The sequence below is a fragment of the Aethina tumida genome, chromosome 6 (genome assembly GCF_024364675.1).
Source record: "Aethina tumida isolate Nest 87 chromosome 6, icAetTumi1.1, whole genome shotgun sequence".
Classification (NCBI taxonomy): Eukaryota; Metazoa; Arthropoda; class Insecta; order Coleoptera; family Nitidulidae; genus Aethina; species Aethina tumida.
The window spans coordinates 11,195,769-11,211,510 of NC_065440.1; the positions used below are offsets into that span (position 1 = coordinate 11,195,769).

Sequence of the window (15,742 nt, forward strand, 5' to 3'; positions counted from 1 at the left end):
TCTGCTTTAAGATGGTGTTACTTCTTCAAATAATACGGATTGATGAAGTGGAAAAATAAATAAAAATGTAACTACACTTCAGAGGCAAAAATAAGAACTGACTTTATTATTTCCGTTACCAAGTCCGCCATCACAAACTAACTAATCAATGATACCACAACTAAAAATATCAGTGATACCAACTTTTAATTTAAGTTTTAATAAGTATTATGAACACTTCAACGTAATAAATATGAATATTTTATATAAATAAAAAAATAATTTTACATTAAGATAAGTAAATTAATAAAATAATCAATATGAATTTTTATAAAATGTTAAATTAATTTGTTTATCTAATTTAATTCATAGGTGACGTTGGGTTTATGAAATTTAATCAAAAAACAGTATATCAATAATAAATTAATAGTTTTTGTATATTTTTTATAATAACTGTAATAATTAAATAATTTAATGTGTCATATTTTGTTTCTAACTAAACCCAATTATTTTGTGAAAGAAATATTTTCTATATATATATAACATAATATTATAATAAAAATAATAAATTTGATTTTTCTTTTGAGATATTAAAATTATTTATCTTATCTCACGATCTAAAAATATTCTTGTGGGAATTTCAGAACGTTATGATGTTGAAATTTAATAAAGAGTCAATATTTCCATAATACATTAGTAGTTTTTATTGAATTTTAATATAAATTATAAATAATTTGGCATTAATGTAAATTTGATATTTAGAAGTAAGTAGAACTTAATTCACAATTTAAAAATATTTTTTAAATTTTTTATTTAATCAAAAATCATTAATTTAATAATAAATTAGTAATTTTGGAATCCTTTTTATATAAATTATGAGACTTAATGTCCCATTTTTGGCTTTTAAGGTAAATATTATTTATAAGAAGTTCAAAGTATATGAGAATATAAACATAATATATAATAAATTATTGTTGTTAAATTGTTTTATGATGTTTTAAAATAATATGACATGTAGATGGGTAAATTAGACATTAAGTATTTTATTTTACATTAATCACTATATTAAATAAAATTTATAAATTATAATATAATAACTCATACTTTAATAATTTAAGTGGGTAATTTCTATTTCCACAAAAAACTACTTAATTTATTTTCATTCAAACATTTTTATAAAATTATAGAATGTATAGAATGGATTACATTTGACAATAACCGAAAATTTCCGAACGTTATGATGTTGAAAATTAATAAAAAGTCAATATTTCTCTAATACATCTGTAGTTTTTATTGATTTTTAATATAAAATATAAATAATTTGGTATTAATGTAAATTTGATAGTTAGAAGTAAGTAGAACTTAATTCACAATTTAAAAATATTTTTTAAATTTTTATTTAATCAGAAATCATTAATTTAATAATAATATTAGTAATTTTGATATCCTTTTTATATAAATTATGAGACTTAATGTCCCATTTTCGACTTTTAAGGTAAATATTATCTATAAGAAGTACAAAGTATATGAATGTATAAATATAATATATAATAAATTAATATAAATTGTTTTATGACGTGTTAAAATAATATGACATGTAGATGGGTAAATTAGACATTAAGTATTTAATTTTACATTAATCACTAAATTAGGTAAAATTTATAAATTATAATATAATAACTCCTACTTTAATAATTTACGTGGGTAATTTCTCCTTCCACAAAAAACTACTTAATTTATTTTCATTCACACATTTTTATAAAAGTAGATACAGAACGGATTACATTTGACAATAATTGAAAATTTCCGAACGTTATGATGTTGAAAATTAATAAAAAGTCAATATTTCTCTAATACATCTGTAGTTTTTATTGATTTTTAATATAAAATATAAATAATTTGGTATTAATGTAAATTTGATAGTTAGAAGTAAGTAGAACTTAATTCACAATTTAAAAATATTTTTTAAATTTTTATTTAATCAGAAATCATTAATTTAATAATAATATTAGTAATTTTGATATCCTTTTTATATAAATTATGAGACTTAATGTCCCATTTTCGACTTTTAAGGTAAATATTATCTATAAGAAGTACAAAGTATATGAATGCATAAATATAATATATAATAAATTAATATAAATTGTTTTATGACGTGTTAAAATAATATGACATGTAGATGGGTAAATTAGACATTAAGTATTTAATTTTACATTAATCACTAAATTAGGTAAAATTTATAAATTATAATATAATAACTCCTACTTTAATAATTTACGTGGGTAATTTCTCCTTCCACAAAAAACTACTTAATTTATTTTCATTCACACATTTTTATAAAAGTAGATACAGAACGGATTACATTTGACAATAATTAAAAATTTCCGAACGTTATGATGTTGAAATTTAATAAATAGTCAATATTTCTATAATACATTAATAGTTTTTATTGAATTTTAATATAAATTATAAATAATTTGGCTTTAATGTAAATTTGATAGTTGGAATTTAAAAATATTTTTTAAATTTTTATTTAATCAGAAATCAGTAATTTAATAATAATATTAGTAATTTTGGTATCCTTTTTATATAAATTATGAGACTTAATGTCCCATTTTCGACTTTTAAGGTAAATATTATCTATAAGAAGTACAAAGTATATGAATGTATAAATATAATATATAATAAATTAATATATATTGTTTTATGACGTGTTAAAATAATATGACATTAAGTATTTAATTTTACCCTGATCACTATATTAAATAAAATTTATAAATGATAATATAATGAAGCCTACTTTAATAATTAAAGTGGGTAATTTCTCTACCACAAAAAACTACTTAATTTATTTTCATTCCCACATTTTTATAAAAGTAGACACAGAACTGATTACATTTGACAATAATTGAAAATTATAATCTCATCTTAAGTTTCTCCTTCGCCATTAAACCCAGATTTCAAATATTTCTCACTATTTATTAATTTATCGACACAATAAAGAATTACTTTCTAAACTATTAAACTCAAACAAACTAACAATTTAAGTGGTAATGGTGTAATTAGGCAATCGCAGTTGCATCCATTTACCACATGTTCGATGGCAAATTGCCAATTACCGAATCTCTATTCGAACTGCGTGAATTTTAATAAACCACTAAAGGCAATAGGTCAGTAATGTGATGAGTACTTTCACGGCCGCTCCAACAAGCAGTACCGTACTGAACCCGAAATGAAACAAGTGGAGGTATACTAAAAATACATTTATTTGTCACCGTATTCATTAAAATATACAAAAATATATAATATAAAAACATAATATTTATTGCACGATATTTACAAAAAGAGAAAATAAAACGGCGACGTGGACGGCGAGCCCGACCTCCCCCAATTTGATACGGCGAACATTTTTTTAGTCTTGGGACAGAGGGTGCCGGCCTCGGCCGCGTCGCGCCGCCGCCTTACGAAATAAAGAGACAGACCCACCGTGTCCGTTACGCGGGTAGACGGACGGTGGATCCGCGGATCACCATTGCAGCATTGCGTTGTGACCCGGTCCGGGCGCCGGAGCGGGTCGAGGTACTCGTTACGTCGATCAGTACGGGCCGGACTTGCCGGGCGGGCCGTAGCTGCCGGAGATGCCGCCGCCACCGCCGCCGCCGCCGCCGTGACCGCCGCCAATGCCGCCGCCGATGTCGCCGCCGTGTCCTGAAATTAGGGGGGGTTAGTTTTGCCTATTGGGGGGTTGGGTGTGGGGTGTTACCTCCTCCAATGCCGCCGCCGATGCCGCCGCCGATTCCACCTCCGATTCCGCCGCCGATACCGCCGCCAATGCCGCCGCCAATTCCGCCGCCGATGCCTGAAATAAGTTTGAGTTTGTGGAGGAACGTTTTGAGGTGTCGGTATAGCTTACCTCCGCCGATGCCGCCGCCGAAGCCGCCGCCGCCGCCTCCGGCAGCCTTCTGCAAATAAAAAACAACCATCATTAGCAATAATGAATGAATGAAATTATCTGGGAACAATCTTTGATTGTACAGAACCATAATTTCAGGTTTGGGATTGTGTTGTGTTACATGGAAGATTAATTTGTTGTAATTTACTTTCTCTATTGCATCTTGAAAATATGATATAATGTAATTTGGCACTAAAGATCATCATTAGGTCCAATTACACACAAATTGTCGTTGCATGTTTGGCTAAATCTGGAATGATTAATGTCAATAAACTTTATGAAGGAACTGGACAATTTTGGGAATCCCACAAATTGAAAAGTAATATTACAACAATAAATAAAACAATTTAAACCCACAAATTGGAAATACAAACATCCTGCTTGGAACCCACAAGTCGGTAATTACCGGAGTCTAATTAATAATTACCAACACAAACACTAACAATCCTACTGTCGTTTAACGTTAGGAGAGAAAGTTGATGAAAAAAGTAAAGTACCATAAATCAAATCTTAAAAGACAATACTAATTAAGGATTAATGATTAATTGTTTTACCTTAATAAATTGTCATTTTTAGCTGTGAAAAGCTGTTAAGTTAATTTGGCTGTATAAAGAATTTTATTTTCTAATAATTAATTGGAAAAGATTTATAGTACTGTTTTAGTTCAGAACTTTGCCTTTTTGGGTCATGAGAAGATTTTAATTACCACAATTAATTAATCTTAATTGTTTTACTTTGTTCATTCAGACTCATAAGATAATATAATAAATTCTTACTACTTTATTTCAATTTGTTCATAAGAAGAATATCTAAAAGTACCATACTGTTTTATTTCGATCTGATTTATTAGAAAAAACTTTAAATAGGTATAAAAGTGACGTAGTGAGTACTAGATTGAATATTTATGTTGTTACCTTAAGAATATTCAAATTTTGGATCATACAAACAAAATTCTAAATGGTTCTAAAACTGAAGTACTGTAATGAATGCTGCTTTACTTCAGTATTTATTATTTTGAGATCATAAGAAGGTTTTAAAAAGGTTCCAATGGTACTAAAATCAATGCATGGCATTTTAATTTGGTAATTTATAAAATTTGACTATTCCAACAAGACTTTAAATAAGCCTAAAGATGATCAAGTACTACAGTTGGATATTTGTTGTCAAAATAATTCCAAATAGTTCTAAAGTTACTATACTGTACTATAATATATTCTTGTTGATTTACTTCAATTTTTATTATTTTGAGTTCTTGAAATATTTTTAAATGGTTCTCATGGTACTATAATCAATTCATGACATTTTACTTTGGTAATTTATCAAATCTGACTCATAAAACATGACATTAAATAGATCTAAATATGATCAAGTACTACAGATGAATATTTATTGGTTTAACTACAGAAATTTGTTAATTTTGAATATGTAAAAGATAATTCTAAATAGTTCTAAAGCTGATCAAGTACTATAACAGATTCTTTTTTATTTCAATATTTAATATTTTGACTTCTTGAGAATATTTCAAAAAGGTTCCAATGGTACTACAATCAATTTATGGTATTTTACTTTGGTAATTTATCAAATTTGACTCTTGAAACAAGACTAAATATACTTAAAGATGATCAATTATTACAATTGGATATTTATTGTTTTTACTTCAGAAATTTATTAATTTTGAATCAATAAAAGATAATTCTAAATAGTTCTAAAATTGATAAAGTACTTTAACAGATTATTGTTTTATTTCAATATTTAATATTTTGAGTTATTGAGAATATTTTAAAAAGGTTCCAATCGTACTACAATCAATTTATGGCATTTTACTTTGGTAATTTATCAAATTTGACTCTTGAAATAAGACTTTAAATAGACTTAAAGATGATCAAGACTACAGTTGGATATTTATTGTTTTTACTTCAGAAATTTGTTAATTCTGAATCAATAAAAGATAATTCTAAATAGTTCTAAAGCTGATCAAGTACTATAATATTTTCTTGTTGATTTAATTCAATATTTATTGTTTTGAGTTTATGAGAACATTTTGAAAAGGTTCCAATGGTACTACAATCAATTCATGGCATTTTACTTTGGTACTTTATCAAATTTGATTCATCAAACAAGACTTTAAATAGATAGATAGAAGAAGATAGATAGAATAGATGATCAAGTACTGCAGTTGGATATTTATTGTTTTTACTTCAGAAATTTATTAATTTTGAATCAATAAAAGATAATTCTAAATCTGATCAAGTACCAAATATTAAGATTCTTGTTGTTTTACTTCAATATTTCTTGTTTTGAGTTCATGTGAACATTATAAAAAGATCCAATGGTACTACAATCAATTCATGGAATTTTACTTTGGTAATTTATCAAATTTGACTCATCAAACAGGACTTTAAATATACCTAAAGATGATCAAGTACTACAGTTGCATATTTAGTGCTTTTACTTCAGAAATTTATTAATTTTGAATCAATAAAAGTTAATTCTAAAGTAGTTCTAAAGCTGTTCAAGTACTATAATATATTCTTGTTGTTTTACTTTATTAATTAATATGTTGAGTTTATAAGAATATTTTAAAAATTTTCCAATGGTACTACAATTAATTCATGCCATTTTACTTTGGAGCTTTATCAAAAACATGATCAGATACTACAGTTGGATATTTATTGTTTTTACTTCAGAATTTTGTTAATTTTGAATCAATACAAATCTAATCTAAATCTAAATAATTCTAAAGATGATCAAGTACTATAACAGATTCTTGTCCATGAGAATATTTTAAAAATGTTCTAATGATACTACAATCAATTCTTGGCACTATAAATTTTACTTAATTTGCTTCACAATAAATAGTTAGATCTAAAGAGAATCCAGTACTACAACGAATTATTAAATATTCCTAAACAGTAATATTGAAAATCAAGTACTAGATTTAAATTTCATTGCGTTACATGAATGAATAATTTGTTATTTTTATCTTATGAAAAGAGGACTTCAAAACTTTCTAAAAGTGGCCAAGTACCACCATTCATTTGTACCGGTTGATTTAAGTCATTTGTCATCTGCGGCTCGTAAAGCTTCAAGTATTTCTAAGAATTTCTACGACTTTTAAAGTTAAGGAAGCAATAAAATTAAATAGTTATTGCTTCATTTTCATCACAATAAAGAACAGTTTTTTGTATAATTGTAAAGATGATCAGGTACTATAATAGGCAAATTTATAAACAGTGAAAGTAACCAGCATATTAGGCTGTATTACTGCTAGTTAGCTTAAAATGGTCGTACGGCCATTACGTGTGTGAGATTCCATCGACAATTAGTTTGCAGGAAGATGAGATTAGAGAAAGTGCAATTGTCTCCGACAAAAGCCTGGAAAAAATACGCCAGAAAGTGAATCCGTACCGAAGAGTATCGACTTATCCATGAACTTCGATGTGTGTGGGTAAAACGGTTGATTACAATATGCTTTCTCTCCGCGACCGACAGTCTGTTGTTTGTTCAAATCACGAGAGAATAAAATAATCGAAAGCCCGCCGCGAAAATTTCACCCGCCACGCCGTCCGTCACTAACCTGAGTCTTGTATCTGATGAAGTAGACTTCCGGCTTGCTTGGCTGAGTCGGTGCCGGCGTCGGGATGACGATGTCCGGCTGTTCTTCCGGCTTCTTAACCAACACGTAGACCAGCGTCTTCTCCTCGTTCTGAGGCTGGACGGGGATGACCGGGGCGGTCGGCGTGGGCGCGCTTGGGGCCTTGATGAAGATGATCTTGTAGTGCTTCTGGGCCTGGCCGACGGAGATCGGTCTCTGCGGCCTGAACTCCTCGGGTTCCGGTGGCGGCACGTGCACGTAGATGTGCTTCTGGATGGTGGTACCGCCGCCGAAGCCGCCGCCGAATCCGCCACCGAATCCGCCGCCACCGCCGCCGCCGCCTCCGAATCCACCGCCGATTCCGCCACCGAAGCCGCCGCCGCCAAAGCCGCCGCCTCCGCCGGTGCCGCCGAAACCGCCGCCGAAGCCGCCGCCGCCGCCTCCTCCGAATCCACCTGTGGGGGTAATTGAGGTGATTAATTCGTTGTGGGGAGTTGTGGATTGAGGGGGGTGTTACCTCCGCCGCCGCCGCCGCCTCCGTGGCCGCCACCGCCGAAGCCGCCGCCTATGCCGCTGCCGCCGAAGCCGCCGCCGCCTCCACCGCCGGATGGTGCTCCGTACGAGCTGCTCGGCGGGCTGTAACTGTAGCCGGCTTCAGGTCTGGCGCTCGCCAGCGCCACCAACGTGGACAACAACTAGAAAAGAAGAAGGAATATTAAAAATTTTGTTGTTACACTGACATTTAACATTTTCTTAATGTACTATATAACATTTCCTCTTCCCGCTTAATCAAAAATCCAATTCCAACATTCGACTATTATAATTAACCTGCTCATTAATTATTACAATCAACTTTTAGCTGAACGAGTACTATTATGAATTCTTGGTACTTTAAATAAACCTAAAAGTGATCAAGTACAACATATAAACATTTATTATTTTGCTTTAGAAATTTACTAATTTTTGATTATGTAATGACAAATTTAAATACACCTAAAGCTAGTACTACAATATAATGGATTCTTGCTTTTTCACATCCAAAATTTCAAAGGTACTACAATCAATTCTTACAGTCTTACTTTGGTAATTTATCAAATTTGACTCATCTAACAAGATTTTAAATATACTTAAAGGTGACCAAGTACTATAGTTGAATACTTATTGTGTGTACTTTGCCAATTTTGAATAGTGAAAAGAAAATTATTATTAGTTCTAAAGCTGATCATTTGAAAGATCTATCAAGCAAATTTTTAAATATATCTAAAGGTGATCAAGTACTACAGTTTATTGTTTTTACTTTAGAAATTAACTAATTTTGAATCATGGAGAGACAATTCTACTTCAACATTTATTAATTTTAAAACAAGAGAAGATTTTAAAAAGTTCCAGTGGTACTACAATCAATTCTTAGAGACTTTACTTTGGTAGTTTATCAAATTTGACTTTTCAAACAAGACTTTAAATAGATTTAAAGATGATCAAGTACTATAGTTGAATATTTATTGTTTTTACTTTAGAAATTAACTAATTTTGACAATTCTACATCAATATTTATTAATTTTAGTACATGAGGAGATTTTAAAAAGTTCCCAGTGGTAGTACAATCAATTCTTAGAGTCTTACTTTGGTAGTTTATCAAATTTGACTAATCAAACAAGGTTTTAAATAGATCTAAAAGTGATCAACTGTTGAATCATGGAATGACAATTCTACATCAATATTTATTAATTTTAGTACATGAGGAGATTTTAAAAAGTTTCAGTGGTACTACAATCAATTTCTAGAGTCTTACTTTGGTAGTTTATCAAATTCGACTCATCAAACAGGACTTTAAATAGATTTAAATAAAGGTGATCAAGTACTACAGTTGAATATTTATTGTTTTTACTTTCGAAATTAGCTAATTTTGAATCATGGAGAGACAATTCTACTTCAACATTTATTAATTTTAAAACATGAAAAGAGTTTTAAAGGTTCCAAGTGGTACTACAATCAATCCATAGAGTCTTAATTTGGTAGTTTATCAAAATTGACTCATCAAACAAGACTTTAAATAGATTTAAAGGTGATCAAGTACTACAGTTGAATATTTATTGTTTTTACTTCAGAAATTAACTAATTTTGAATCATCGAGTGACAATTCTACTTCAACATTTATTAATTTTAGTACAAGAGAAGATTTTAAAAAGTTCCCAGTGGTACTTCAATCAATTCTTAGAGTCTTACTTGATAGTTTATCAAATTTGACTTATCAAACAAGACTTTAAATAGATCTAAAGGTGATCAAGTACTACTGTTGAATATTTATTGTTTTTGCTTTAGAAGTTAACTAATTTTAAATCATGGAGTGACAATTCTACATCAACATTTATTAATTTTAGTACACGAGAAGGTTTTAAAAAGTTCCCAGTGGTACTACAATCAATTCTTAGAGTCTTACTTTGATAGTTTATCAAATTTGACTTATCAAACAAGACTTTAAATAGATATAAAAGTGATCAAGTATTACTGTTGAATATTTATTGATTTTACTTCAGGAATTAACTAATTTTGAATCATGGAGAGACAATTCTACTTCAACATTTATTAAATTTAGAACAGGAGAAGATTTTAAAAAGTTCCAGTGGTACTACAATCAATTCTTAGAGTCTCACTTTGGTAATTTATCAAATTAAACTCATCAAACAAGACTTTAAATAGACCTAAAGCTGGTCAAGTACTACAATTGAATATTTAATGTTTTTACTTCAGGAAATAACTAATTTTGTATCGTGAAGAGACAATTCTATTTCAACATTTATTAATTTTAGAACATGAGAAGATTTTAAAAAATTCCCAGTGGTACTACAATCAATTCTTAGAGTCTTACTTTGGTAGTTTATAAAATTTGTCTCATCAAACAAGACTTTAAATAGATCTAAAGGTGATCAAGTACTACAATTGAATATTTATTGTTTTTACTTTAGAAATTAACTAATTTTGAAACATGGAGAGACAATTCTACTTCAACATTTATTAATTTGAGAGATTATAAAAAGTTTCAGTGGTACTACAATCAATTCTAAATAGGTTTAAAGCTGATCAAGTACTGCAATAGATTCGTGCTGTTTTTCTTCATTATTTATTATTTTGAGTTCTTGAGTAGATTTTAAGTTCCAATGGTACTACAATCAATTTGTAGTCTTGCTTTTGTAATTTATCAAATTTGACTTATAAAAATATTATCTTACTTTAGAAATTTATCATTTTTGGATCATGTATGACAACATTAAGTAGTACCAAAGCTGATCAAGTACTCTAAAGGTACTACAATTAATTCTTAGCTCCATCAACAACAGCTAAGACAAAAGGAAGAAACATTAAAAACTTTATTGTTCCATTAACATTTATCATTTCCTTGATAATCTACGACATTTCCTCTTCCCATTTAATCAAAAATCCATTTTTACAATCGACCATAATAATTAACCAGCTCATTAATTAACCAACAACATATGACCGAAACGATTTGCATCGCACAATGTCTTGTCTGTGCGTTAGAAATGGAATCTTCACTTTCACGGGGACGCGGGCACACATCGCGGAGGTCGTGGGCCGCATTTCTCTAAGGTCAAGAAGAAATTCTCGCGGCACTAACTGGCAAGCAATTGTCCGAGTTTCCGCGACGCCTAAACGGAAACTGTTATTATAACATTTTGAATGTTGCATTGTGGTTGCACAAGTTTCGATTGTTGTCTTCTCACGGTTTCGCGGTGTCGAGATGATTTAATTAGTGTCGGTTGTGGGAATGGCGGTGTTAATGGGGGAAATTCTGGTCCGTTGCGACAACGTGCGTGGGAGGTGGTGGGTGCTAAAAGGATTCTGGTTTCATGTTTTGTAATTTTTAATTTGATAACATTTGAAATTTATGCTTATTGTTATGTGTTTATGTTTTACTCACAATTTTACTAATTTTACGTAATTACTGTTAACGGTAAATTCAGAAATAATAAGGAAAGTTAGTTAAAATTTGGCAAAAGATGTAATTAAATAAATAAATATCTTTCAAATATACTGACAAATAATTTAACAACAAAAAATACTGTTTTTTATTTATTATTTTAAAGTAAAATAAGTAACAACAAAAGTAAATTATAAGAATATATATATTGTGTCTCATATACTTCAAAATTTAACCAGAAAATGTCCTTAAAGGAACATATTTCCTTCAAAGTTAGAAACAAATATTTAATAACAAAAATACTGTATTCTATATTTAATGTGGCGTTTTAAAGGCAAAATTTTATTCATCTAAAGTAAATTATAGTATAATATATGTTGTTCCACTTCTTCTACAAAATTTAGACAGAAAATGTATTTAAAGAAACACATTTTCTTCAAAGACAGAGACAAATAGTTTGACAATAAAAATGCTGTATTTTATTTTTATTATGTTGCTTTGAAAGTAAAAATGTAAACATCAAAAGTAAATTATAATAAAATATATATTGTACTCATATACTTCAAAATTTAATCAAGAAATGTCCTTAAAGGAACATATTCCCTTCAAAGTTATAAACAAATAATTTAACAACCAAAATACTGTATTCTATATTTAATACAACGTTTTACAAGCAAAATTTTATTCATCTAAAGTAAATTATAGTATAATATATGTTGTTCCACTTCTTCTACAAAATTTAGTCAGGAAATGTGTTTAAAGAAACACATTTTCTTCAAAGACAGAGACAAATAGTTTGACAATAAAAATGCTGTATTTTATTTTTATTATGTTGCTTTGAAAGTAAAAATGTAAACATCAAAAGTAAATTATAATAAAATATATATTGTGTCTCATATACTTCAAAATTTAATCAAGATATGTCCTTAAAGGAACATATTCCCTTCAAAGTTAGAAATAAATAATTTAACAACCAAAATACTGTATTCTATATTTAATACAACGTTTTACAAACAAAATTTTATTCATCTAAAGTAAATTATAGTATAATATATGTTGCTCCACTTCTTCTACAAAATTTAGACAGAAAATGTATTTAAAGAAACACATTTTCTTCAAAGACAGAGACAAATAGTTTGACAATAAAAATGCTGTATTTTATTTTTATTATGTTGCTTTGAAAGTAAAATTGTAAACATCAAAAGTAAATTATAAGAAAATACATGTTGTGTCTCATATACTTCAAAACTTAACCAGAAAATGTCCTTAAAGGAACATATTCCCTTCAAAGTTAGAAACAAATAATTTAACAACCAAAATACTGTATTCTACATTTAATATGGCCTTTTAAAAGCAAAATTTTAATCATCTAAAGTAAATTATAGTGTAATATATGTTGTTCCTCTTCTTCTACAAAATTTAGTCAGGAAATGTACTTAAAGAGACACATTTTCTTCAAAGATAGAGACAAATAATTTGACAATATAAATGATGTATTTTATTTTTATTATGTTGCTTTGAAAGTAAAATTGTAAACATCAAAAGTAAATTATAAGAAAATACATGTTGTGTCTCATATACTTCAAAACTTAACCAGGAAATGTCCTTAAAGGAACATATTCCCTTCAAAGTTAGAAACAAATAATTTAACAACCAAAATACTGTATTCTATATTTAATTTAGCGTTTTAAAAGCAAAATTTTATTCATCTAAAGTAAATTATTGTATAATATATGTTGTTCCACTTCTTCTACAAAATTTAGACAGGAAATGTATTTAAAGAAACACATATTCTTCAGAGATAGAGACAAATAATTTGACAATAAAAATGCTGTATTTTATTTTTATTATGTTGTTTTGAAAGTAAAATTGTAAACATCAAAAGTAAATTATAAGAAAATATATATTGTGTCTCATATACTTCAAAACTTAACCAGGAAATGTCCTTAAAGGAACATATTCCCTTCAAAGTTCGAAACAAATAATTTAACAACCAAAATACTGTATTCTATATTTAATATAGCGTTTTAAAAGCAAAATTTTATACAGCTAAAGTGAATTATGGTATAATATATGTTGTTCCACTTCTTCTACAAAATTTAGTCAGGAAATGTACTTAAAGAAATACATTTTCTTCAAAGATAGAGACAAATAATTTGACAATAAAAATGCTGTATTTTATTTTTATTATGTTGCTTTGAAAGTAAAATTGTAAACATCAAAAGTAAATTATAAGAAAATACATGTTGTGTCTCATATACTTCAAAACTTAACCAGGAAATGTCCTTAAAGGAACATATTCCCTTCAAAGTTAGAAACAAATAATTTAACAACCAAAATACTGTATTCTATATTTAATATAGCGTTTTAAATGCAAAATTTTATTCATTAAAAGTAAATTATAGTATAAAATATGTTGTTCCACTTCTACAAAATTTATACAGGAAATGTATTTAAAGAAACATATTCTTCAGAGATAGAGACAAATAATTTGACAATAAAAATGCTGTATTTTATTTTTATTATGTTGCTTTGAAAGTAAAATTGTAAACATCAAAAGTAAATTATAAGAATATATATATTGTGTCTCATATACTTCAGAACTTAACCAGGAAATGTCCTTAAAGGAACATATTCCCTTCAAAGTTAGAAACAAATAATTTAACAACCAAAATACTGTATTCTACATTTAATATGGCCTTTTAAAAGCAAAATTTTAATCATCTAAAGTAAATTATAGTGTAATATATGCTGTGCTACTTCTCCAAAATTTAACCAGAAAAAGTACTTAAAGGAATATATATCCTTCAAAAATAGAGGAGAATAATTTAACAATAAAAAATAATATTTTCTTTTATTTATTTTCATGTTTTAAGAGTAAATTTTAATTATCAAAAGGAAGTTATTATATAATATATGTTGTCTCTTTTAGTAAAAAAAAAAAATTACCAGGAAATGTACTTCCTTCAAAATTAGAAACAAATAATTTAATATTAAAAAATATTGTATTTTATATTTATTGTTATATTATAGCAATATTTTAGCATTCAATAGTATTATAAAAATAATTATAATATAACATAAGTTGTATTTCTTCAACTACCAAATTCAGCCAGAAAATGTACTTAAAGGAAAATATTTCCTTCAAAGGTAGAGACAAATCATTGAATAATAAAAAATACCTTATATAGAAATATTCGATAAGTTGCTTTAATTAAAATTTTAATATAAAATTTCTCTTTTATACAATTTAATACTACAAAAATATTAAATTAATTTATTTATATTGTTAAATTAAATTACAACTACTCAAAAAAGTCTTTTGTTTCAAATAATAAATCTTTTTACTAAAATATTACCAATAACCAATTTTTTTTTTTAATTTTAATTTTAAGTACAATTGGGCGTCTTACTGATTATTTTGAAACTATGGTGGTACCAATTTTGTCCAAGAAAACTAAAATAAAATATACAAAAACATGAAAGAATAACAACTGATTGACGAAAATAATTTTTAAATTTTAATATAATACGTTTAAATCGTTAAAAAATTAATTTTCTTTGATACACAACATTGAATCATTTGGTCCGGACTTCACACTAAAAAAAATTTACAACTCCCAGTCACTTCAAAGTACAACCGTTAATCCAACCCATCGAAGTACCACTGTCACAAAATTATGTTAAGGCAAAGGACAAACAAAAAATAAAATGTAGCAGCATAGTCTGTTAGTTAGTTGGGTACATACCACAAAAGGCCTCATATCAACCACTGCACTATAGACCACAATGTGAATGATGCATGCGTTAGATCCGTCCCCGGTTTAAATAGACGTTCCCTACCATCGCCGGTACGCGGTGCCGTCGACGTCGCGCCGCCACAAAGATGCCACGGCACCGGGTTACCATTCACTTCGTCCCCGGAAAAACATCACTTTTACCGTGCGCTATCGGAAAGTTCAAATGTTAAATGGCGGACGATGATGAGTGCACACGAAGCAAAAAAAAAATTGTATGATTTGATGCTTATGAAGTTTTTGGTTTCGATTCGTTCTACATAGGAGATTACATGTCAGAAATTAATTAGCACTTCGTTATAAACGTGTTTCTTGCTGCACTTTAATTAACTGGAAATGTTTTATAGTAATTTTTTATTAAAAATATTGTCCACAATTTAATTAGACACATAAAGTACATTAAATTAGTTTATGAAAAGGAATATTATTTATATTTACTGATGATTTAATTATTTATTTTTAAATTTACATAAAATTCA

At 28.2% G+C, this 15,742-nt stretch overlaps 1 protein-coding gene across 2 annotated transcripts; it reads right to left on the reverse strand.

The window, feature by feature from the left end:
- Positions 1-3,227: 3,227 nt before the first annotated feature.
- On the reverse strand, positions 3,228-15,278 carry LOC109608062 (uncharacterized). Of its 2 annotated transcripts, XM_049968512.1 has the most exons (6): positions 15,216-15,278; positions 8,044-8,221; positions 7,509-7,981; positions 3,893-3,941; positions 3,743-3,838; positions 3,228-3,687 (listed from the first exon to the last, which is right to left on the reverse strand). In XM_049968512.1, the coding sequence occupies exons 1-6, from the start codon at positions 15,228-15,230 to the stop codon at positions 3,575-3,577; spliced, it is 924 nt and encodes a 307-aa protein (XP_049824469.1). In that variant the 5' UTR covers positions 15,231-15,278; the 3' UTR covers positions 3,228-3,574. The 2 variants fall into 2 exon arrangements, with proteins under 2 accessions (XP_049824469.1, XP_049824470.1); XM_049968513.1 differs by lacking the exon at positions 3,743-3,838 and having other exon boundaries at positions 3,228-3,674; positions 3,892-3,941.
- Between the last annotated feature and the right edge of the window lie 464 nt (positions 15,279-15,742).

What these genes read in the sequence shown, in the direction of transcription:
- LOC109608062 (XM_049968512.1), bottom strand. An exon ending in AGGCGGCGGCGGCGGCGGAG is followed by an intron (nt 7,982 to 8,043) that starts GTAACACCCCCC and finishes TTACCCCCACAG; the next exon opens with GTGGATTCGGAGGAGGCGGC. An exon ending in TCATCAGATACAAGACTCAG is followed by an intron (nt 3,942 to 7,508) that starts GTTAGTGACGGA and finishes TTTTATTTGCAG; the next exon opens with AAGGCTGCCGGAGGCGGCGG.